This window comes from Arvicola amphibius, chromosome 10, assembly GCF_903992535.2.
Source record: "Arvicola amphibius chromosome 10, mArvAmp1.2, whole genome shotgun sequence".
Taxonomy (NCBI): Eukaryota; Metazoa; Chordata; class Mammalia; order Rodentia; family Cricetidae; genus Arvicola; species Arvicola amphibius.
In genome coordinates, this window is record NC_052056.1 from 59,826,529 (window position 1) to 59,852,185 (window position 25,657).

Below are 25,657 nucleotides of genomic sequence, written 5' to 3' on the forward strand. Positions count from 1 at the left end.
TAGGGGTTTTCAGTATTATATCAACTGGTGTTCTCTCTCCCTGCCTCTGTTTCTGGTCTATGAGAGGTTCTTTCCCTTGTCCAACAGCGTGCAGAAAGCAGCTTGACCGACATGGTCTCTGAAAGAGAGTACAAGCCCTTTGTGTTCTAAATATGATCACATAGCTGGGCAGTGGTGGCACAAGCCTTTAATCCCAGCACTCAGGAGGCAGAAGCAGGCAGATCTCTGTGAGTTCGAGGCTAACCTGGTATACAGAGCAAGTTCCAGCCAGGACAGGCTCCAAAGCTACAGAGAAACCATGTCTCAAAAAAACAAGAAAGAAAGAGAGAAAGAGAGAAGAGAGAGAGAAAGAAAGAAAGAGAGAGAGAGAGAGAGAGAGAGAGAGAGAGAGAGAGAGAGAGAGAAAGAAAGAGAAAGAAAGAAAGAAAAAGTATCACAGAGGTGGTAGCCACCATGAGATGGTTGACCTAGAACACACAGCTAAGTTGGCCCACTACCGTTAATTCGTGGGCTTCAGTATGTTCTGCCCCCATCAGGAGGCACAGGACTGTCCAAGGAAAGCACTTCTTTCCTTGGCAGCTCCCATGGAGATGGAGAGGTTTCCCTCATCCTGTCTAGCTCCGGTGACTTACCTTCTGCCTAATGTCAATTCCCTCAATACCTGCTGTCCCTAATGTAAATACATCTGCATGGTGATGATGGCATCCCTTACTGTCCAGAGGGGAGATAGCAGGGAGGTCTGAGTGTGATGGGCATGGCCTCCTGAGACAACTGGTGAGCTCAGCATGGCAGTGAGCACCAGGGAAGGCTACCAGAAGAAGCTTAAGCTGGCAGGAAAGGGGTAGCCAACAGTGTCCCCCAGAGAAGGGACAGCACAATTGCCCCTTGCTTGAACCTATAAGGGACTTCACCCTAAAGGAATGGAGAAACCCAAGAACACTGACTGACTCAGAAAGAGGAAAGTGTGTGTGGCGGTCTGGCAGCTGCAGTGAGCCTGTTCTCACTGCCCAGGGGAGGCAGGAGCAGCTCAGGCCTCTGGGCCTTTGTTGGAGCAGCTTCCTAGGAAGATTCTAGGCAGTGGGACTCTGATGCTTCCAGGCAGGACAGAGTAGTCAGGCCCCTTCTCACTGCATGCCTTTGAGACCAGCTCCTCATTGAATCTTAGCCTAGCACTGAAAATACACATAGTGACATCTTTATGTTGTCAGCTATGGTTGGTTTTGCTTTATTTCATTACTTTATTTATTTATTTATTTATATTTTATGTGCATTAGTGGTTTGCCATGGGTGTCAAGTCCCCTGGAAGTTTAATTACACACAGTTGTGAGCTGCCATGTGGGGACTGGGAATTGAACCCACGTCCTCTAGAAAAGCAGTCAGTACACTTAACCACTGAGCCATCTCTCCAGCCCCAATACTTTTTATTGTTATTAAAATATAATTACATCATTTCCCCTCTTTTCCTTTCTCCCTCTAGCCCCTTCTATATCCCCTCTCCTTATTCCTTCTCAAATTTATGGCCTCTTTTTCTTTTATATTATATATATGTGTGTGTGTGTGTGTGCGCGCGTGTGTGTGTGTGTGTGTGTGTGTGTGTGTACACACAAATCTATAAATGCAGCAGAGGCTGACCTCTTGGTATTGTGCACAGCTCTGGCCCTCTCTCAGCAGTCCTTAGTTACCTGTCATTCTTTGCTCACAGGTGGCATTCCTTGAGATTTCCCTTTTCTGCATTAGCATGTCTTGGTTGTGTTGTTATTGTTCAGTCTTGGTTAGGCAGCCATATTGTCATGGGTGTAGCTTCTCTGCCATTTATGGAGACAAATTTCACAGCACAGTGCCAGGCTTCTGACTCTTACTCTCTTCCAGGTCGTTCCCCGAGCCTTAGGGGCAGAAATTAGGTTGTAGATGTATCGGTTAGAACTGGGCACTCCACATCCCTTAGATGTTGTCTACAGTTTGACCAGCTGTGGTCTTCTGTGATGGTTTCTAGCCTCTCCTATGATGAAGGCTGAGAACTAGACTTATATCTGAAGATTTGGGGCTGGGAACCCATTTTAAATACCGGCCCTTTGCGTAGACACTAAACAGCCTGCAGTAAGAATGGGTCGTTGGGTTTTCTCAACTAGGTCCACAGCCACCTCAGGAAATCACTTCTGAGACTGTGCGCACCTACCTTAGTTTCTGCATGACCCTGGAGGCCACGGGAAACCTAAGGGCTGGCCTCACACACAGCAGACCATGAGGTGACAGTGCCCAGAGACAGAACTGAAGACCTCAGCTCAAAGTCTTCCTCCTGTCTCACTTTGAATAGAAACCGAGCATTTGCTGGGACTGCAGAGACTCAAAAGACAGCTCAGGAGCCTGTGTGTTAGATTCCTGACGCTGCTGGCACAGGCCACAAACTTCATTGCTTCAGACAGCACAAGTTTCTCAGCCTGCTCCTCCATAGATTAGAACTCCAACATGAGCTGCACTGGGCTAAAGCTGACAACTCAGAAGCTCCACAGAAGCAGCTGTTTCTGCCGGTCTAGCTTCGGTAGCCACCAGCATCCCTTGGTTTGTGTTCCCCTCCAGTATCCCCAAAGCCCAGTGTCATGTGCCTCTGATCCTCCTTCCTAGTCCATGGACCACACAGGAGGTCTTCTACCTTTAAGGATGCCTGCAGCTACCCTGTGACCACCCAGAAAACCCAGGACAACCTCCCTATGTCAGAATCCTTAACTGAGTCATGCCTGCCCAGCCCTACCTTGTGAGGTGGCATATGAACGGGTTCTGCGTAATAGGGTGCCACTTGACGGAGTTGTTATTCTGCCTACCTCATCCTACCACTCCCTGACCAGTCTGACTGAGCTTCTCACTAGAAAGCAATCGTGTTTAACCTCGGGGGCTCTGCTGTTAGCTCTGCTATCTGTAACACCCAGCTTCCCCAGATCCCCATACACCTGATGGCTGCACCTTGCTGCCTTCACATCTGTGTGTGCTTTACCGGATTGTACACTTCCCTTCTCCCCTCCTCCCCATCTCACATTGCACCTCATTCCCTGCCTCGATTTCCTCCCTTTCCTTTATCCATATCAGACATATCAATCAGTGTTCCTCCTTTGGCCCTTCCTGTAAACTCCTCCTACAGATGTCTGTTTTGATCATTGCTTGATCCCCAATGTCTAGCACAGTGACAGACTTGTAAGTTCTCAGTAAATATTTACAGCAAGGAAGGAGGGACCATGCAATGGAGACTTTAGAGTGACTATGGGAAAAAATGGCCCCCAAAGGGTGTGTCACAATTGGGAGGTGTGACTTTGTTGGAGTAGGTGTGGCATTGTTGGAGGAAGTGTGTCACTGCGGAGACAAGCTTCGAGTTCCCCTTTGCTCAAGCTTTGTTCTGTGTGACACTCAGTCTACTTCCAGTTACCTGCGAGATGTAGGATTCTCAGCGACGTCTCCAGAACCATATCTGCCTCCATGCCACCATGTCCCTCGATGATGATAATGAACTGTCCCTCGGAACTGTAAGGGAACTACCCCCAGGTAAATAAGAGTTTCCATGGCCATGGGGTCTCTTCACAGCAATAGAAACCTTAACTAAGACAGCCAGGCTCAGGATGTGGAGGGAACTCACTGAAGCCTTGGCAGGAAGACCTGAGGATGGGGTAGGGAATGCTGTCTCGTGCTGAGCTCTCTGTGGAGACGTGAAACTAGGAGCCCCTCATTTATTTAGAATAAAATATGAGGTGAGGTCCTCGAATCTGACTGTGAGTGGAAACCTCGAGTAAACTGACTTGAGCTGCATCCCTCCAGAGCTGACTTTCTACCTGACACATCAGAACATCCCTGTTGGGCCCCAGGAAGCCGTGGGATGCTGCTGCTGCCCATGGGAGTGGAGGTGGCTCTGACAGTGGAAACTGAATGCCCACCGTGGCAGTGGACACTCAGCAAGTATATACTTCCCTAAACTGTAACTCAGTCAAAGCGATAGACTTGCACTTCTCTCTACTCTCCTTTGGGAACACTTTGACCTACTTACAAATGAGCATTTTTGGAAATGCACAGAACCTGGAATGGTTGTTTTTAGCAACTCTAGCTGCAGCCACCTTTCGCTTTGATAAATAGCTCCCTCCTCTGAGCTCAGCTCAGAGGCTACTCAGCATGGATCTCCAGGAATCTGTCCTTGATACCAATAGCTCTACCTCTGTCTCCACAGAAGACTATGAACACTGTCCAGTCTGAGGAGACACCAAGTCCTCCATGCTACCCTACATCTTTCACCAATTTGTCTGGGTCACCCACTACCTTGGACCTGACCCAAACCAGAGGGGAAACGGAGACCTTTTACTAAAGAAAAGAGGGTGCTGACAGGTGAAGTGGTGTGTAACTCCTGTAGGGATAAGAAAACCGGGAAGAAGCAAGAAGATGCTGGGTGGGCAGGAGCAAGGAAACACATTCACAAGGCAGTTGCTGGAGTCCTGTGGGATGAGCTCACTATGCTTACATCCTTGGAGTTCTACAGCCAGCTCTAGATACATAGTGCTACCCACAAGGTTAGCAGTGGCTAAAACACGCCAAACAAAGATGACTAGAAGGGATTCCTGTGTATAATGCTGACAGCCATGCTGTTTCTGTAGTTATTACCGTTAAAATAAACTATCATCTGAGACTAGTCACACGCATAGACATTGCACAGTTTGGAAAAAGACTTACTTGGAGCTCTGAAAATTAAATTCAGGAAAATATATCACACCTCCTTTCTAAAGTCTCCAGTGCTTCTGCCCAGTGGTAACGGTTGTCTCCATTCCTCTTTCCACGTTAATAAATACCCACATCCAGGCTTGGCTCCATCTGTAGTTCCTTTGTCCATCATAGAAAAATGAAGCTGGGTAGTGGTAGTGCACGCCTTTAATTCCAGCACTTAGGAGACAGAGGCAGATAGATCTCTGTGAGTTCAAGGCCAGCCTGGTCTACAGTATGAGTTCCAGGACAGGCTCCAAAGCTACAGAGAAACCCTGTCTCAAAAAATCATGAAAAAAAAGAGAAGAAAGAGAGAAAGGAAGGAAGAAAGGAAAGAAGGAAGAAAGAAAGGAAGAAAGAAAATCTCAAATCCACTGCTTCTAGAATTCACCCAGCTCTTCTTTGTCTTTGGTCAGAGAATATGTTTGATAAAAGTTGTCCTTGCTATAAAGATTTTCATTTATACCCTATTCTCCTATCTATCACGGAGACCATCTATCACGGAGACCAGCTTAAACCTTGGCAGGAGGGCCTAAGGACTAGGATAAGAGAGCTAGTAGTTCTGGCTAAGAATGACAGGAACTGTTCTATGGCCAGGGTGGAATAAGTGATCAATACCTGGCAAGAATTGTATGTTGTATGTTGTTAAGCCACAGCCACAAAGGAAAGCCAGGACTGGGTCACTTGGAGAAAGTTATGGTGGTGCCAACAGGCAAGCGGATCAGAGGTCGGAAAATCAACACAGGAAAAAGGGTGACTAAGGAACATGTATTAGCAATCATAGAGCATCAGGAATGGATCCCAGACATGGTGGCACACATTGGCATCCCAGCTACTTGTGAGGACAAAATGCGACTATCATGTAAGGTTCAAGATCAGCCTGGGCAACACAGTGAGACTCCCATCTCCAAATAACAACAACAAGAGGAATAGGAACAGGAGCAGAGGAATTGAAGGAGGAACCAGATGTCAGCATTGGAGAAAGCAAAGATGCCTATGGTTAGCTGCTTCCTAAACTACATACACAACTGGACTCTTCCCAGAGCATGGGCCCCAAAGAGCCTATGCTTCTCTGCCCTGGCTTCACATAGGAATATTTGCTGGGCTTCTGAATTCTATAGTGGCCGCAGTGGGGCCAGCCCTCTGCACTCAGTAGGAACCATGCGCTCAGCCTCTCTGAGCCTGGAGATATCACTGGGAAACTGGGCCGTGGGTGATCTGAATGTAGTTGACACCAAATGAAGGCGCTCAAAGAACGCTAGGCCGAGGTAGGGTAGAGTTGTTATCCTGTCTGTCTCTGACCTGGGCTGTCACTAAGATATATGGAGAAATACTGTGATCTAGAAAACCCCTGTCTGGCGAATCTGAAAACAGTGTTCCTATAGCAAGAAATGGGACGTCTGTGTATTGATTGAAAAGATAAGTGGGTGCCTGTGGTGACAGCCCGTGTGGCTCAAGGCAGTGGCTAACCTCAAGGAAATAACAGTCATCCTAGCACCCCATGCCAGACCTGGCATTGAGGCATCTGGTCCAGGACATCTGCAGGCCAAGACCCGGGAGTCCTTTGGTACAGGGGGAGTTGAAACACAAAATGAACTGATAGGTAGATAGGAGATAGATAGCTTAATTGATTTAGGCTGCTGTTATCACTGAAGACAATGCCAAAAATAGTGTGAGATTTGGCCACCTGTGGAAATTCAAAACAATCTAAAGATTCTGCTACAGTTCAGAGGTTTTTAGCCTGAACTTTGGAAATAGGAAGGTAGCTTTTTTTTAAACTCTCTGAAATAAGAGTCAGTCAGTCTGCCTACCTACCTACCTACCTACCTACCTACCTATCTATCTATCTATCTATCTATCTATCTATCTATCTATCTATCTATCTATCTCTATCTACCTATTTACCTATCATCTATCTATTTATCTATCTATCTATCTATCTGTCTATCTATCTATCTATCTATCTACCTACCCACCCTCTCACTCTCTGTTTTCCCCTTCCTCTGTTGGCTTTATTCCAATGCAGCTTCTTCCCTGGTTGCAGCATGACTACCCTCAAATGCCTTAGGCTAACATTGTACCCACTTCAAAATCATCCGCAAAGAGAAAGCTCCTTTCTCACTAGCTCTTGCTAAGCTAACAATGGTTATGCTTATTGCATGAAATTGGATCAGATGCTAAGTCTGATCCAAACCCTGTGACTGACATGCAAGACCAAGTCTTGTTTAGGTCATCTTTGGAGTGAGGGATGGACAGGAGGAAGATATTCAAAAACATGTTCTGTGCCAAGCTCTGGTCCAGGGTAAACAAAATCAATTCCTGACCTTGTGAAGGAAAGCTGTGTTCTAAAAATAAAAAAAAGACAAAGGTGTTAGTACAGAGAGAAGTGTGGATGGCAAGTGGAAGAGGGAAAGAATCACAACATGAGTGGTTCTCACTGTAATTTCTGTACCAAATTAGTGTCATGGGGCACTCGCAACAATGAAAATTCTGAGGTCCACTCCATACCCACTAAATCAGAAAGTAGATTTGAGCAGGAATTTGTGCATTAGCACGCTCTCCAGGTTATTCTGATATGCATCACTGATACCCCAGTGGCTCACTGGCTGTGCCACACATCACATACAAACCCCCGGGGAATGTTTAAAGCTGCTGCTTCCCAGATGCACTCAAGTCAGTGAATCTGGACAAGAGACATTTAGCCTTTAATCTTCAATCCTTGGAACCTCCTGGGGAGCCAGAAAAATTACCTACGATTTGTAAAGCTCGCTGGTGGTTCATATTGGCAGCTGTGCTGAAAACCACGGTCCGTCATCCACCCCTTCTAAGTTCTCGTGAAAACGTGACACATCCAGGTGCATCTAGGTGGTCTTGTTATTGGTTGTCAGGGTCTAGGCCAGGCGTCTCCAGCTTCTCAGGCTCCTATTCAAGGCACTGAAACAAAGGCTCATACAGATTTGCAAAGTACCAAGGGGACTTTGTACAAAAGCACAGTAAGCAAGACCAGAGCGCACTGTGCTGTCAGGAGTGATGGCAGGCTCCCTGAGTGAGGGTAGAGGGCACTCAAGGATCCCAGGCTATTGCCTGAGACTTCATTTGATAGGTTGAAGGCAGGGGTGTTTTTGCATGGTTCTCTATTTTTGACCAGCAGACATGGATTATATAACATCTTTTCTATTGCACCTGTTCCCACATTGTCTCTGAATTTAATTATATTGCATGCCCAGTTATGCATAGGCATGAGATAGTAAATAAAGGGGCGCTCCCTAAAAGTTCACTGAGAGGACACAATGTGTCTTACTGTGCATATACCCAAAACTAGCCTCAGCTAGATCAGTGTTCCTACTCTTGTATTTGGACATAACCCAGCTGGAGTAAACTTCAGTAGGATAAGGTATGCAGTTAGTTCAATAAAGGTGGGAGTCCCAAGGGTGTTGTTTGAGAGGGATGTATGTGCATAGTGTATACAGGTAAGAGTCCTGATGTGTCAAGTGCATTATTAGAAAAGAGTTGTGTACATGGTCCCGACTTAGTGGAGTACTGGGTTGCTGAACTATTTCTTAAGCTACTGCTTCAATTTGGGACCTTATTTTCTTAAATCTCTAACATAGGTTAGGTGTCTGTCTCAGTTAGAGTTTCTGTTGCTGTGAAGAGACGCAATGACCACAGCAACTCTTTACAAAAGAAGACATTTAACTGGGATGGCTTACAGTTCAGGGATCTAGGCCATTATCGTCATAGTGAGATATGGTGGTGTGCAGGCATATGTGGTGCTGGAGAAAGAACTGAGAGCTCTACATCTTGATCTGCAGGCAACAGGAAGTGATCTGAGTCTAAGTCTACACTGAGTGTAGCTTGAGCATAGGAGACATCAAAGCCCACCCCTGCAGTGACACACTTCCTCCAACAAGGCCACGCCAACTCCAGCATAGCCACATTTCCTAATTGTGCCACTCCCTGTGAGATTATGGGGGCCAGTTACATTCAGGGTACCACAGTGACTAAATTATATTCTTGGTGAATGTATCCTTGTGTTTACTTTCTAAAGTTACCAATTGGTTTTGTTCACTCAGGCAGACCCAGTGGCTAAGAAAGAGTCTGGAACACAGCACTCATAAATATTTGCTGAGTTAATGGGAAAAGCAACATCAGTAGCCTAGGGATACTCAAGATATCTCCGTTGGTCCGCAGACATTGGTCAGTCTTGTTCTAAGAGGCCATTTGGACAACAGTGAGACTTGTGGGTTATTGATGTTGAATCTTCAGCAGGAGTTTATTTTTTGATTTGATTTGATTTGATTTGATTTTTTTTTGAGACAGAGTTTCTTTGTGTAGCCCTGGCTGTCCTTGAACTCTATCTGTAGACCAGGCTGACCTGGAACTCAGAGATTCGCCTGCCTCTGCCTCCAAAGTGCTGGAATTAAAGGTGCGTGCCACCAACATCTGGATGTAATTATTACTTTAACTCTGCTGGGAATAGAACTAAAGGCCTCACAAATGCTCACAAGTATCCCCCTGAGTACACTTCTAGGCCCTCACCAGTAAACCTCTGGTGCATCTTTAAATTCCTTTCAGGATGTTACATAGTGAAGGTATCACAGGGTACCCCATAGATAGATATAATTCATGCACCAATATTAAAAATAATTTCAATCTGGGTGGTGTTATTGCATGCATCCCAGGAAGCATAGGCAGGTGGATCTATGTGAGCTTGAGGACCAGTGATCAAGTTCCAGAACAGCTAGGGTTGTTATACAGAGAAACCACGTCTCAAAAAAGACACACACACACAAAAGAGTAATTTAAAAAGAATGTTCCAAGTATCAAAAGAGGTGGATTATTTAGGCAGTATATTGATCTTCCCTGAATTGGTTGCTTTTCTAGTAGCTCTAGTGGACACCAGAGAAGAGCGACTTAGGCCGACAGTTCAAGGGTACACTCTGTCATGGCAGAGGTGTCATGGCAGCAGGAGCAGGAGCTGTTGGCTACTTTGCCTCACCAGTTGAGAAGGGAGGGATTGACTATTAAATATAAAAAGTAAACTAGAAAGAAGTAGAGGGAGATAAATGTTCCTTAGCCAGCTGTCCCTTTTTTTTCAGTCCAGGGTCCTGGTATATGCACTAGTGCTTGGTATGTGCACTAGTGCTTGGTATATGCACTAGTGCTTGGTATATGCACTAGTGCTTGGTATGTGCACTAGTGCTTGGTATGTGCACTAGTGCTTGGTATGTGCACTAGTGCTTGGTATGTGCACTAGTGCTTGGTATGTGCACTAGTGCTTGGTATATGCAATAGTGCTTGGTATGTGCAATAGTGCTTGGTATGTGCAATAGTGCTTGGTATATGCACTAGTGCTTGGTATGTGCACTAGTGCTTGGTATGTGCAATAGTGCTTGGTATGTGCAATAGTGCTTGGTATATGCAATAGTGCTTGGTATGTGCAATAGTGCTTGGTATGTGCAATAGTGCTTGCTATATGCACTAGGGCTTGCTATATGCAATAGGGCTTAGAATATACAATAGAGCTGACTGTATTTAGGGTGGGTCTTCCCACTGCGTTTAAGCCAATCTAAAAACTCCTCACAGACACGCCTGGACATTTGTTTACTAGATGATTCTAGATCCTATGGAGTTGAAAAGGGGACTCCTGAGCATAGGCTGTGTGAGTAGAACTGCCATTTCCCTGTTTTCCCATGTCAGAAGGAACAGCAGAGGCACCCGTCACACCTGACTGGCAGACAGATGACCTTGCCAGTCTTGCTGGGAAGTAGCAGAGAGATGCACAAGGACCTTAGGTCCTAAAGGTTCTGCTGGAACAAAACTCTTTAGAGTTTTTCTTTAGAGCTAACCCATTAAAGCAGCACCGTTGATTTTATTTCTCAGACTCACCTTAAGGGTTTGTTGTTGTTTGTTTGGACAAATGGGCTTATGGATGGAGGAGATTGCTTGGCTTGTGTGACTGCTCCTTACGTGTCAGCTAGGAGTGTCCGTTAAGCCACACTGTTCTCGTTCCTCAGTAGCATCCCCAGCCTCCATCTTGCCTTTGTTTCTATTTTCTTCTTTCTTGACTTTTCCCAATGTTAACTCTTGTTTCTGTTTTGTTTTTGAGACCAGTTCTCACTCTGTTGCCCTGGCTGTCCTGGAACTCACTATGTAGAGCAGACTGGCCCTGAACTCACAGACATCCACTTGCCTCTGCCTTCTGAGTGCTGGGATTAAAGGTATGGGCCACCAGGCCTGGTTCCTGTGTTAAACCCAGGCCCTTAAACTTGCTAGACTATCCCTCTAATACTGAGCTATAGCTATAGTTCCAGTCCAGAGTCCATTTTTCTCTAACCAATGGACTTGCTTTGTGAGTGTTTCATCCTTCCCAAGCCATTTCTCCTAAAACTGGGCACAAACTAGTGGGAGACATATCGTGTTAGAGGCTTGTTCCGTGGTTCGTGGAAAGGTGCATTTGATGCTGTTCAGGTCAGCATCGAGGATACTGGTAGACACTAAGCTTAGCCTTGAACCATGAAAAAGGCATAAAGAGGGAAAACACGGGGATGAAGGAAAAGGAACGATAAATCCGTGGATTGTAGCCGAGAGGAGATAGTGGACGGACGCTTACGGTAGTAGGTAGCTGGGGTGCTGGATTCTTTTTCTGCATGCATTTCTGGGACTATTAGACATGGGCTCTGTGAGTATCCTTTCAAGTTCTAGACAGGGCCTTGCTATACAGCCCAGGCTCCTTGGTAACTCTTGGTCCCACATCTTCAGCCTCCCTAGAAATGCGCCACTACACCCATCTGTTTTCGTTGTGTTTTGTTTTCATTTTAATAAGAAAGATCAGCTGGGTGGTGGTGGTGCACACCTTTAATCCCAGCACTGGGGAGGCAGAAGCAGGCAGATCTCTGTGAGTTCAAGACCAACCTGATCTACGAAGCAAGTTTCAAGACAGCTAGAGCTGTTTCACAGAGAAACCTGTCCAAAAAAAAAAAAAAAAGGAAAAAAAGAAAGAAAAGAAAAGAAAAGAAAACTAAAGATCGGAAAAGGTGGATTATCTGGCCTAAGGTCAGAATTAGTCAGTGATCTTTGAACTTCAGTTTTTATTATGCCAAACCCAGAAAGCTTTTGCACATCATTTTGATGGGGAAGCTGATAAGGGAGCATGGGATCACTGCCATTATTAGTTGTAAGCACTAAAAGAAAGGAAAGAAAGGCTGAGGAAGTTTTGATAGAGAGAAGATAAGGGGAACCAGATAGGGACAGAGTATTGTTTTGAGTCTTCTAATCTGCCCTTCTCCCATCCCTTTGACCTCTTCTAGCTCTGTATTATAAGCTAAAACTAACTCTGATAGCCTTGGAAATTTCACATAAGTATTTGTTTTGCGTCAGGGGCGCTAGGTAACAGAACCCTTAGTACTTGCCTATGCCCACGGTCACACTCGTGTTTGCGTATTTCGTAAGACTTAGGGACGCTGCCTGCTAGCTGCTGCGTCCCTAACAAACAGCTGGACCTTGGAACTCCGCCCCCCTTAGTCCCTCCCTTGCCGCCAAGCCCCTCCCTCCTGCCTATGGTGGCCCAACTCCCTGTAAGTCCCAGCACCGCCAGGGTGCGGGAGGAGGAGGAGGAGGGCGACGGGCGGGAACGGGACTTGGGTGGCGCAGAAGTTTCCTCCCGCTGTGCTCTCATCCCGGCCGGCGCCCGTGCCATGCCGGAGCGCTGGGGGCGCGCTGCAGCATGAAGGGCGGCGATCAGGCTTACACCCGAGGTCCCTCTTTGGGCTGGTTCTTTGCTAAGTGCTGCTGTTGCTTCCCTTGTAGAGGTGAGTGGCATTTTAACCAGGCTGGCGGGACTGAGGAGGGAATGGGGTGAGAGCTCTGGGGAGAGGGTACGCTGTGAACTGCCTTGGGCTCCGTTTCCCAGGCAGCAGAATGCGCGCGCTCTGGAGGATGCCGAGTTACAGTTTGGGGACGGGTTGCTTCCCAGCGACTTTGGACGCGGGAGACGTGGAGTGAAAAAAGGGACTTGGAAGAGGCACAATTCAGTGCTCATTTACATACGCTTCGAGATGAGCTGACTCCTGGCTGGAGGGATGTACTTGACTCTGTTTTTTCCAAGTGACAGTTTTCTTAGGGAACGGGAGATCACTTTTCTCTGCTTGGACATTCGCAGAACAACGTGGATTTACGGCTTTTGGCCAGATGCTGGCTCGTTAATTAACCAACAACTCTTTCTTTGGACCCAATTAGGACTGTATTTAATTATTCTGCTAATTTTAATGTTATTGAAGAGACTGGCAGGAAGCAACTAGTTTCCCCAAAGCAGCTTGCAAAACAGAGTGAGTGAGAAGGGTCTCAGAGGGAGGGTTGTGGGTAGTGTAGCTTCTCCTGAAGAAAGGGGGTGGGGTGAGTACTTAAGCTGTTCATATCACTTTACCACTTCAGCCTGGAGAGCAGGGAAGAAAGAATGTGTGTGTGTGATTCAAGACAAAAGGCCATACTTCTTTTTTGGTTTTTGCCCTAATTTTTTTTCCACCAATTGTGACTTTGGTCCAATTTACATATCCTCAGTCTAAGACCCATAATCTAAGCAGCACCCATACCACTTTCCTATGGAGTTACCCAAGTGACCCTTCCTCATAAGCCTGGCAAGCTCCCAGTCCTAAAGAGCTGTGTGACCAAAGACTGATGACATCTCAAGGACCTTCCCCCGTGTCATCAAGGTTCAGCAACAGATTCTCTCGTGTCTTCTTTAATTTGAAACCGTATCCTGCTTCAAAAGTGGACTTTCAGAGGGAGGAGGGTTCGGAGTGGGCAGGGACTGGAAACCCAGGCTGGGAACTGAAGGGCAGGAGTAGGGGAAGCCAGAAGCAGCCAGTGGGATCTGAGTGGATAGGTTTGCTCTGAAGGCTGTGTTGTTTGCCCTAGGATGAAGGGTTTTCAGGCAGGCTTTCTTGGGAGTCCGTTTCCGGTCAAAGAGGAATGTGGGGTTTGTGGTGGTGCACATGTCCCCAACAGCTGGCCTCCTTGGATCCACATGGTGCAGTGCAGTTTTGTGAATTGTCCCTGCCTTTCTTTGCTGAGCAGAGAAGTGGGGGGACCAGGGCGCCAGCCTGGGAATTCAGAATTTGGTGGCTGCAGGCTCTGTGGCTGGAAGAGGGGGCGTGGGAAAGGGGGTTTGCTGGAGCTGCCCCAGATCCTGGACTAAAGCTGGGGAGAGGTGATAAAAAGCTGCTACCAAAGCTGCCCTCCCACTATTCAGGCTTCTGCCCCTCGCTTTTTCCTAGATTTAAAAGGTGTGAGGCTGGACCTCTCTGGGGGCTGGGCAGAGTGAGATAGCATCTGTGGTGTTTGGCTGTCTCCGCACTGCCTTAGAAAAGGGAGTTGGGAGTCTCTACTCAGCCCCAGGGCATCAATTCAGCAGCCAACAGAGAAGATAAGGTCTGTTTTGAAGCTGTCTGCATCGTATTGCCTGGAGCCCAGAACTTTGTGGGAGGATGCCCCACTGCAGAAGGAAAGGACTCGGGAGAGGTTCCACTGCAGGGTGTTCACCGGCCGGACTTATCTGCCTACTCACCGAAACCAGTTTCTCAAGTCTTACAGACTTGCTGCCATTGGAAGGCAGTAGGGAGCTACTTCCCCCTTTAAATAAAGGCAGCTCGTCATTTTATCTCTTTTCACCCCTCTGAATTTGCTCTCTTGCTGCCTGACACTGAGGCTCAGAGGTCAGAGCCCACAGGTCAGTAGATGTTTGCAAACTGGTTACCTGTCAATCAGAATGTAGAGGACTCAAAACCCACCGAGCACAAGGTAAAAGGAATGAAGAAGTCGAAGGTTCTAGTTATTTTTTGCTTGAAGCTTAGAGAGCCATACTGAACGTCTCTGGGCGGAGTGATGTGTTTTTAGTTGCTGTCACTAGGAAAAAAGCCAGGGATTCAGTAAATGCCCATCTGTGGCCTATAAATTTCACATTTGGCTGAAAGTATACACTCATTTAGCTTAGCTTGTCTTCTGACTTGGAAAAGGGGGATTTCCCCCTTCTTTGCTTGTTTGTTTATATTTTGATTCTGTTGAGTACAGTAAAATCACAGAGAATAAGGAGTGATGGCTTTTCTTCTCTACCTTGACATCCGGTGCTAAGGGAAAATAACAGAAGGCCCACCCTTTTCTTATAAGGAAATAGAGATAGGGTGAGGAGGAAAAAGTGAGTGATGTATTTACAGCTGCTTCTTTGAGAGGGAAAGCAATCAAAAGTGCAATAATGGTCTAAGGAAGAGAAGTAGATACCAGCTTGCGTGTCAGAAGGGCCATAAATCACCGGTGTCACCCTCTGGGGGAACTGGGTACTGTTCAGGCAGCCAATCTGTCCTTTAAGAAGTGGGTCAACTTAAGCGACTTCTTTAGTTAGCTCAAAGTTTAAGAAAAAAACATAAGCTGGGTAGTGGCGATGCACACCTTTAATCACCAGCACTCAGGAGGCAGAGGCCGGTGAATCTCTGAATTTGTGACCAGCCTTGGTCTACAGAGCTCCAAGATGGACAAGGACAAGGCTATACAGAGAACCCCTGTCTCAAGACAAACAATTAAGCAAACAAACAAACTAAAACATAAAGAAAGAAGAAACAAACAAGATGAAAAACCTGCTGGGCCAGCAAGGTGGCTCAGTGGGTAAAGGTGCTTGCTGCCAAGCCCAGCAACCCAAGTTTGATCCCTGGGACCTGCGTGGTGGAAGGAGAGGACTGATTCTTTTGAGTTGTCCTCTGACCTCAATATGCAAGCCATGTTAAGCATCACCATGATAAATGAATAAATATATGAATTTAACTTTAAAAACAAAACTGTTTAAATGTCTTTCAGAGTGACAAAGGAGATTTTAAATCACCGGAAGCCTGTATATGTCCCACAGAGTTTTGTGGCTTAGATCATGGAGCCCAGATCTTTCTAGAAGGATGCCAATTTTAGGTCTCTCAATTTTCCAGTCAGCTTGTAATTCACTTGGGATGTGTGGACAAGAACCCTCCAATTAGCCACGCTTGTTTACTGCCATCCCCAAGTCCTTATATGTGAAGCCTGGTGCTGTCCTGTCTTCTCACTTACACTGAGATACTGCAGCAGGCTGAGCATCTCAGAGGGGAGGGTGGCGGTCCACGACTTAGTCTAGGTGAATCCACCCATGGTCCTTTCAGAACAGGGGTAGTTTCCGCTTGGCTCTAACATCAGAGGGTCTGGACCAGTTTCTGGAGAGTCACAGGATATCCAAAGTCATCCTTCTCTATATTTATCGTAATTTTTTCCCTGTCTTTTCCCTGACTCCCTAACCAGCAGCCTTATGACTTGATGTGATACAGCTCACTTTATAAACTGCATTTGATGTGTGAAACCATGACACCAAGTTCCTTTAAAAAAGGTGTTGATCACCTGGAAGAGGTTCCATATGACACTTTAACTCACTACCCAAGGGACAAAAATCTATGTACCTTAGACCTGAAAACTCAAATCACCATTTGATTTATTTTTTCCCCAATATACCTCTTGGCCCCCCACCCCCATGGATAAACCCTAATCTGGGGAGAGACACCAAATATACACACTGTTCCCACACACACTGTCCCCAACTGTCTCTGACTTCCCTATCTCTTAACTGGTGAGGAGTAACGGGGATGTCAACTATGATCCAGACAGCAGTAGTGAGTGCTGGACGGGAAATTCTTCTTTGGGAGGGAGCGTTATGATGCAGGTAGGCATGCAGATGAACACTGAGCCCTTACAGTGATGCTGTGGGCACACCCGACTCCGGCGCTACCGACGTTCTGTTCCATGATATTCATTTTGAGGACCTTACCCTAGTTCTCTTCTGCCCTGAAATTTTGCCCCCTCTCTCATTTTTCAGATGATAATTTTTTATCGTCCCTGCCATACAGAGATGTACACTATGCCATGGGGTGATTTAGGACAATACAGGGCTTAAACAGTAGATCTAGAATTCATCCTGATAACCTGTCTTGCACACCTAAACTTTTAACCGCTTTCTGAAAAATGTAATAACCCATTAACTCCAATTTGTGTTGTTCTGGGTATGGGGCCATCTCCTGGAGCATGGTGGACTTATTAAGAACCACACCCTTAAAGAAAAACTGGCTCTCCCTCCTGCAGGAGCCAGTAACTGATGGTGGGTCCTTAGTTAGGGGTGGGGACTCATGAGCCCCCTCCCATTCCATGCTAGGATGTTAGTTGGTTTGATATTGTACAGGCCTGTGCAGGAATAGCTGTCATGAATGCATGAGTCCCATGGTCCTGCCGTGTCCAGTTTGCTCCCGCCCTCCCCAACCTCTGACTCTTAGAACCCCTCTGCCCTCTACTTCCATGATGATCTCTGAGCCTTGTGGAGGAGGGTGTGATATCAATGTACTATTTGTGGCTGAACACACCGTGATCACTTATTCTCTGCACTTTGACCTGTTTGAGTTCTTGCATTAAACCTCCATTCACTGCACAAACCTTTCTGATGATGACCTGCACTGATCTATAGGTAGAGAGATATGAATTCCAAGGGTAGTTTGATACTGTGGTGATTTGGCAAAATAAGAGGAGTAGTTTCATCCTGGTGCTTATGAGATTCACAAACACAGGTTCTTAACCAGATTTGCAATATCAGACATGTGTTTGCTCCTGCAGAGCAGACCTTAAATCCAAGCAGTTGGTTACCCTTTTAACATCAGTGCCACTATTGCACCCATGCATTTCTTGCACCAGCAGTCATTATTGTGGTTCACAAGATTCACAGTTAAGAGCATAGTACCTTTCAGTACTATGGAATGTAGCCAGCGGGAAAAAAGCTTCCTAATCAATACCAGCATGATTTCTCCATTCCAATGTGTCTTCATCAGTAGGGTCATTCTGGTTTGCCCCATCTCCTCTTCAGTGATATCACTTCAAATAAAACCCCAGGCCCAGTCTAGCCATTCCCAAAGAGTCCTGGAGAGGGGCTGTAACCTGACAGGAGGAGAGAAAGGCTGAGCCTTGAGAGGGCCTTCTCCCTCAGAAGTGCTGAAGGGAAGCTAGACCCAGACAGAAGCCCAGTTCATTTTATTTCTCTAGAAAGGGGAAGAGACCAGACCAGCCGTTAGTCGTAGCAGGACCAGAATGCCTTCCCAGGATCCTTCCTCTACTCTATCTCTGGGCATGAAACATCTCTTCACTGAGATGCCACCGAGAAGTACAGACATCACTCCCCAGTGGAAGCCCAGATGTTGGCTATGGAATGCTTTGTTGTTCTTGGGGGTAATGGTACCATCTGCCTGGTTCGCTCTAAAGACTCTTCTATCCAGAGATAAGACAACGCATGCCAGCCTAGCTCTTTATCGTTCCTAGGAAACATCGGTGTAATTTTGTTGCGGTATGTTTTGACCGCTGGTTCAGTTCATTCAAAAGATAAGCTCTTTTCTTGTTTATTTACTTAGTTATAAGAGACTTACTATGCTGCCCAGCGTAGCCTCCAGTTCCTGGGCTCAAACCATTCTCCTGCCTCATCTTCCTACCCTAGCCTTCCAAGTAGCCAGAACCGCAGGCACGCATTCTTAATGCGTATCCCTGCAGTTGGAAATGCATCCACGAAATGCAGTCCTCTCCTTCCATTCTCGACTGCTCCTGGTTTTATGTAACACTTAGCCTTTTAATTCGCTTGCCAAGTGTTTGAGCTGACCACCTGTTAGCCCTGACCTAGAGACCTGGGAGAGGATGGGAGTCAGGATGGTGTTTACTACAGTGGGGCCCGCTGTGAGGCCCGGTTAAGACAATGTCTGTAAAGGGCTCAGCACAGCACCAGGCATGGAGCACGCCTTTAGAGCACTGCTATTAACGACAGCAGTATACTAGACAGAGACTCTGGCCTCTGTGTCGCAATGGTGTAAATCTGCATTCCTAAACTATTTAATGGTCTTGGCTCGAGCCATTGCCATCGTCACTGTGTTTCAATGTTGTGGAGTTGTCAAAGCAGGGAACACAAATTTGTCATTTCCTTTTACTAATAATTAAATCAATTTTAAAACCTATGAATGCTGCTAGTGTCATAATCATTTTACCCCATAAAAGAATCAACCAAAGACTAAGAACCCTAAGTGACCCCAAGCTGTCCTTCTTTTGTGCAGTAACACGGGGTATTATTTTGGTTTTGCTGGGGTTGGAAGTCAGGCCTCACCTACATTAGCAAGCGTTCTATCCCATCACGACATCGTCGTTTTAGAAGTTTAGATCCTGAGAACCCACATTCTCTAAAAAGAAAAGGCCATTTTCGTCTGCTCTTTGACCTCAGCTAGCAATCTAATGCATACTTCTCTGCCCATGGTGCAGCTACTAAGGGCACACAGCCTTGTTGCCCCTTCAGACTGTTTCTGCCTAGACTGAGAAACAAAAACAAACTATCCCCTCTACCCCACCCATTCCCCACCCCCACCCCGCCTATTAGTAAAGCCCCTGAGATCTGGATGTTCAGCTGGTGTTCGGACAGGGTCACCTATAGAGTTCACAGGTAAGGGACAAGGTGGCTTGGCTCCCTGCCTGGTCTTTTTCAGTGACTAATGGGATTTATCTTTCCACTTTTTGGAGGCAGCGTGACTTTCCCTGCGATACTTCCTGGAAGGAGTGGGGCCTCGGTTACACCCTGAGGTGACTGAGAGGCTGCCAATGGCTTTGCCTGTCCAAGAGAAAACATGAGAGTTTCTGAGCTGGTTCTTCCACATTCTTCCTGTCTTTCTGGTGACCACTTCGAGGAAACCCAAATTGAAAGGAAGGGAACCCCTTTCTGATGCTGGGTTAAAGCAGCAGCTATGTCTTTTGCAGCTGTCTTCTCTTCCCTGGGGTTTAATGACTTGTGAGCATGCGTTTCCTCTCCCAGAGCAACTGGTGCATGCCCAGTTCTCAGGACATCCTTAGCTCCCCCACTTCCTGCATGAAAATCTGCATGTTCGTATGGATGGAGGGGTATTATCTTCTCCAGCCACAGGGGACAGTACACATCAGCTGGTTTGCAAGGTCCAGCCTCACAGAAGGGCTATGAATCCTCTCTCTCTCCTCCCTGGAAGAATGCCTAGGAGCAGAAGTGACTAAGAGTGGTCACTCAGGGCTGTGGTAGACATGCTCTTCTCAGTCCCAGGATCTAAGAGTTAGTTTGCGATTTAACAAGCTCTCCAGGTGGTTGCAGCGCTCCCTGGGGGTGAGACACAAAGGCTTAGTAGCCTGACCTGGTGACCTGGTGGGAAACAGTGTTTCCTCTTTGACTTCTCTTCTTTTCTGTCTCTCTGTCTCTCTCTGTCTCTCTCCCCTCCCCTCCCTTCCTCTCCTCTCCTCCCTCTCCCTTCCCCCAGCTCCAGAAAGAAAAAGCATTCTGTGTGAGAAGGCCACCTCTCCCCTGGGGAATTCTCGTTTTGGGAAGTTAAGGAGGCCTCTCCTTGTCAGTTGCAGTCCCAGAACTGGGGGCAGGATAGGAGCGGGAATGAGGAATCCGGAGCCCTCTGTGCTATGGTTGCTCTGGGGTGAGGTAAGGGAGGCGAGGGCATCTCACTCAGCAAGTACTATGTTGCTTCCGCTTCTTTTCTTTACTGTGTTCAACAACAAAACCAAGCGTTAGACAAATCATCACTGCATGGTCCACCTCGTTCTGGGCAAACCGTCTTGTAATTTACATACATACTGTTTTAGAGCTTGCTTTTACTTCACCTGGAGAGCATCTTCCATGTGGACAGAAGGATTTTTGTTTGTTTTTTTCAAGACAGGGTTTCTCTGTGTAGCCCTGGCCGGCCTAGAACTTGGAGATCTGCCTGCCTCTGTCTTCCAAGTGCTAGGTTTAAAACCTGTGCCACCACCACCCAGCAGGATTTTTTCCCCCAGTGGTGGTGATAGAACCCAGAGCCTTCACATGCTGGGCAAGGACACTATCTCTAAGCTGTGTCCCCAGCCCTCCAGGATGTTTGCATGGCCAAGGTACTGCTCTGCCATCAGACTCGAGCTGGAAAACTGTTGGCGTGAGTCTTGTAGGAGGGGTAGGCTGAAGATGCTTCTGAGTTGTTCAGGCTGTGTGGGCACTCTGATACCCGGTCTGGAGTTTTTGGGTTTTTTTGTTTGTTTGTTTGTTTGTTTTTTGCCTTCCTTAGCTTCCATTTCTCTACAGGTCTGATTTTTCCCATGTAGACCTGTCCCCTCAGGATATCTATAAACTCCAGAGGCTGGAGCTGCAGGGTTGACCCTACCTACTCCTCTCAGTCATGTGGTTAATTTCAAAAAGTAAGTTCAAGAGTTGTATATTTTTCTTTGAGATATTCCTTGAAATAGAGGTCATTAAATCTATGCAAACTAGAAGGAAGCTTCAATTTTTCTGTCTAGAAAAATATGTAAATGGAAAAAAATTTTAAATATAGGCAAGTGAAGATAAAATTCCATCACCTAAAGATAACAAATTCTAGTGTGTGTAGGTTCACAAGAGTTACAAAATATCCTAGACTGTGAGAACAAATTACTAAATCATTGGTAGCTTGAGATGGACCATAGTGGTCCCTCCATAGAAGGAACCACATGTTTGGGCTTCCTATTTCATTTGAATACTTGTTGGGTCTCATACTGGGGACCAAGAGCAAACTGAAGTGCCTACTTAACATATCAAAGCCTACCTGGCTGCCCAGTCCTCCCAGTATCCCTTGGTCCCTACCTGTTACAAGGTATGGCTGGAATGCCCTGCCCCCATCCTGAACTTTCCCACCCAGGGGCAGGCTGCCCTTTTATGAGTTCACTCTAGACTCTCCCACAAGTCTCTGCCCCTGGCTATGACCTCCCTCATATCTACAATAAACCTTTTCCACCATACCTAGGAACCTGTTATATCTTCCTTTAATTCATTTTTTTCCATTCATCTGGTGCTGAAACCCAGGTCTGTTTTGATACATTAAATAGGCACCTGAGGCCCTTTGTTTCCAGGTTTAAGACCTAACAAATACCACTAGATGGTTTTTAATCTTGTATCAATACAAATTGTTCATATTTAATCATCCTCCTCTCAAGCAATTTCTCGCTTTTGCTCTAAACAGTATTATAATGACACATGCCCATACCTGCTTCCCAAGGACAGATTCCTAGAAATAGGGTTCTTCAACTTGGGGGGTATCTGAATTTAGAGGCTCATTTGTTGCTCATAGCTTCATGCCCTTCGGAAGGAACAGTGTGCTGGTTTGTTTAGGATTATGAAAAGGACCCTCTGGAACTTGGAATTTCATGGTTCCCCAACTGTTTGTTTCTGTTTACATTTTCTAAATTAGCCTAATTCTTTTATATGAGAGAAATGCCCAGCTCAGAGTATAACAAACTAATACCTTTGATTCTTGGGATATGTACTAACATACAGTGTAAAAATAGAAGTGCATTTTGTAGTTCTGTATTGCAAGGTAATAGACTGCAGTAGTTAAAAGGTTGAATACAGCAGTCACAGCGGGTGTGAGTGCCTGATACACTGCTTTTCTCCGTGACCTTGTACAAATTACATGAATACATTCTTTTTCTTGGTTTCTTTTTCTGGAAAGTAGAAATGACCATGGAATCTATTCATGGGTTTTTTTTTTTCAATGCCTAGGTGAATGAACACATATAAACTACTCAGCCCTGGCTTGTTGTAAGTGCTAGGGGTTAGGTTATTATGAAGCTCCCAGAAGTCCCTGCAGACTATGCCAAGGGTCATGTTCAAATGATTTCAGAAGAAAAGAAGAAAGAAAGAAAGAAAGAAAGAAAGAAAGAAAGAAAGAAAGAAAGAAAGAAATTATTGCAGCCATTCCTTAATCCTGTGGAATGTTAAAGCACACACTTTCTGTGTCATTCCAAAATTCTGGGAATTCCGATGTTAGACTAGTGCTCATAGAAGAATTCAAGATGCTTCCATGCTCCCAAATATTTTGCAGTTGGGCTCGGGAACTGGTCCATATGTGTGAAACAGTTACAGCAAACAAACAGAAGGGTAAAGAGTTGGTACTAAAGACTGACACCCCAAGTTTCTCTCCGATTGTTAGTGTAATTAAGCAGAAACTAACAGGAATCATCCTCCAGATGTCCCAAGGAATGGAAGACAGGTGAGGGCTTTTAAAGAGCTGGGATAAAGGGACCCATTTTCATGGGGATAAAGGAACAAAAACATTCAGAGGACCACAAAGAAAGCAGAGTAGAGATGCCATCTAGAGCTGCACTGTCCGATCTGTTGGGCACTACAGGGGGTTTTGAGGGCTTGAAATGAAGCTAGTTCAAATTGGGATGTGGCCCTGCTACACACACCAAGTTTCAGAGGCACAATACAAAAATAAATAAATAATAGTGGCGTGTGCAGCACTTGGATGCTATCATGTTAGAACGGAGATAATATTTTGCAGGTAATTATTGTGTTGAATGCTATCTATTGCACTTTCGCCTCTTTCTAGTTTTTGATGGAAATGGGGAAATGACATCATGCTAACTAGAGCAGATTATTTAGCTTTTGAAGGGTCGGTAGTGAAAAGCAGAATGCACCTGCTCTTTTTGTTTGGGGAGACAGAGAGGGTAGGTGGACTGGATCAGGCTATGGGGGAACCAAGCTCTTTGGGGAAAAAAAGTCTAGAACAACAGTGGCCCAGTGAACTTGAATTTCCTCCCAGGTTCCTAGAACTATGTCTTGCCCAAAAATCTTTCCCATGGTAAGCACTATAGCTGGTGTTCACAAATGTCCACAGGGATTCTGGGGACCCTCGACCACTCAGGAACCCAAGTCTGTCTAGAACCACAACTTGATTCTCCACAACCCAGAGCTGAGAGCTAGGTCTAGCTGGTCCTATTCCATCCCAGTCTTCCTGAGTGACCTGGAGCATCCAAGCAAGGCCAGAAGACTTTTTGAGACTTCCAAGGGGCTTCCTATCACTCCTCCAGGCTAGGTGGACAGGAAGATCAACGTTAATCTAAAGCCAGGCATGGACACCCAGTGTGGTCCAGTCAAACTGAAGACTGTGAGGTCCTCACAGAGGCCTAGCAAGGCCTGGGCCTTCCAGAGTGTGTCTGACTCCTAGTCATGAGTGATTCCTGGGAGATAAACAGAAACCAAAGCAGAATAAAGCTCCGCCCTCATCTATTTACAATGTGGATGGAGCCATGGGTTAGGTTTCTCTCTCTCTCCCTCTCCCTCCCCCCTCTCTCTCTGTGTGTGTGTGTGTGTGTGTGTTTTACAAGCATATATTTTCTAGGTACTCTCGAGTAAAGACAATAAAGATAAAAACAAATAGGACACTGAGAATGTTGGACAACTGGGGCCCTGTCTGAGAGTGTGACATGAATATTAAAAGTTTCTTTGCTACCTTTCACTGGGTCCCTAAGTACACACTGTACTCTGGGCCGTATTTAAAGAATCCTTCCTAAAGGCCTTGCTAAGTGTTATGGGAGAACACACAAAGCATAGTCAAAGAGCACAAGGCCTGATGGCTGTGTGGAGTTTGGATTTTCGCACCTTGCTTGAAGCTAGTTTGTTTCAGTAGCACAGATAGGCTGAGCACAGTGTCCCACCACGATCCCAACACTGGGACTGTCACCTGAGCCAAGGATGTCAAGGTCAGCCTGGGCAAGACAGGGAGCTCCCATTCAGAAAAGAAGGGAAACAAGAGCTCACATGAAAATCTCTGCTCTGTAAACCCCTGAGCATCTGTGTTCTCTGGCCACCATGGGTCATGGTGGAGCCTTTACCTCCTACTTCATGGCCTCAGTCCCTGCGGAACTGTCAACCTGTGACCTGAAGCCCACAGTAGATATCCACTCGATAGCCATAGCAGAGCCCCACCCACTGTCTCCCACCCTGGTGCTTCCCGGCCATCTTGAGTTCCCGTCCTGAGATCTCGCCATCTGCTGCTGCTGTCTCTTGCAGCACCACCCTCAGTGGTCCTGACCCACATCACAACTGTGTCTAAACATTCCCCTTTGGGAAAGTTGCAGATTCGATTGTGGGTCATTGTTCAAAGTCAGTTCTGAGCTCTTGCCCAGTTCCTATTCCCTAAAAGGCTTTAGAAGGCAGAGATAGGGCTAGAGACGTGGCTTAGCAGGTAAGAACACTGACTGCTCTTCCAGAGGACTGGGGTTTGATTCCCAGCGCCAGTGTGACAGCTCACAACTGTCCGTTAACTCCAGTTCTGGGGTATCTGACGCCCTTTTCTGGTCTCCACGAGCACTGTATGCATGTGGTACACAGCTGTGCATGCATGCACCCATATACATAAATAACAACAATAAAGGTTAAAATTTAAAAAATTAAAAAAGAAGCCAGAGATAACCCTGCTTGTTCACTTAGCTTCTGCTGGGGGCAGACGCCTCAGCAACCCTTGTAAGGTTTGTTTCAGTCTTTCTAGTTTGTTTTATCTTCCATTCCTTTTGTGATTTTGTTTAGAAATCCTGCCCCATTCCCATTTAACTTTCAGCCTAACTACCAAGTGGAGCTTCCGGTTGAATGTTCGTAGCTAGCCCTACTAGTGCGACTGCATCTCTCCTCGCGTAGCTAGTGATCCAGCTGAGTCCCAGGGAGGTGGTCAGGTCTAAATTTAACTCTGACCCTTCTGCCAGCTAAGCAAGCCAGCGCTGTGAGAGCAAAACCAGAGCTGGACTGTTCCCAGGGTGTGTATGTGTGTGGGAGGTAGACAGGAAGGTGGGTGAGTCTTCCCAACAGCCTAACCAGCCCTGGGAGAAGATGCAGGGGAGGTCAGGGTGGGGAGAGACATGACAGGAGACTGTTGGCCTTTATCCTAGCTCAGTTGGGTCCCTTAGAGAAAGTCCCTCATGTTCCCCACCCTCTCAGATTCCTCCCATTGTAAAGGGTCAATGACATAACTTACTGGATCTGTAATTACCGTGGCTTCTTGCCAACAGTTATGTGTTCACCTTTGTCTCCTAATCCAAAGACAACTAG

At 46.3% G+C, this 25,657-nt stretch overlaps 1 protein-coding gene across 6 annotated transcripts in view; it reads left to right on the forward strand.

The window, feature by feature from the left end:
• Kalrn (kalirin RhoGEF kinase) overlaps positions 1 to 25,657 on the forward strand; it is a 589,603-nt gene that overhangs the window by 468,667 nt on the left and 95,279 nt on the right. For 2 of the 6 annotated variants that reach the window (XM_038346667.1, XM_038346668.1), the window contains exon 1: positions 12,302 to 12,539. The exons of the other annotated variants lie outside the window; for them this stretch is intronic. In XM_038346667.1, coding sequence (XP_038202595.1) covers positions 12,455 to 12,539 — 85 coding nt within the window. In that variant the 5' untranslated portion in view covers positions 12,302 to 12,454. Of the gene's footprint in view, positions 1 to 12,301; positions 12,540 to 25,657 lie in introns of those variants that run through there. 6 annotated transcript variants of the gene reach the window in all.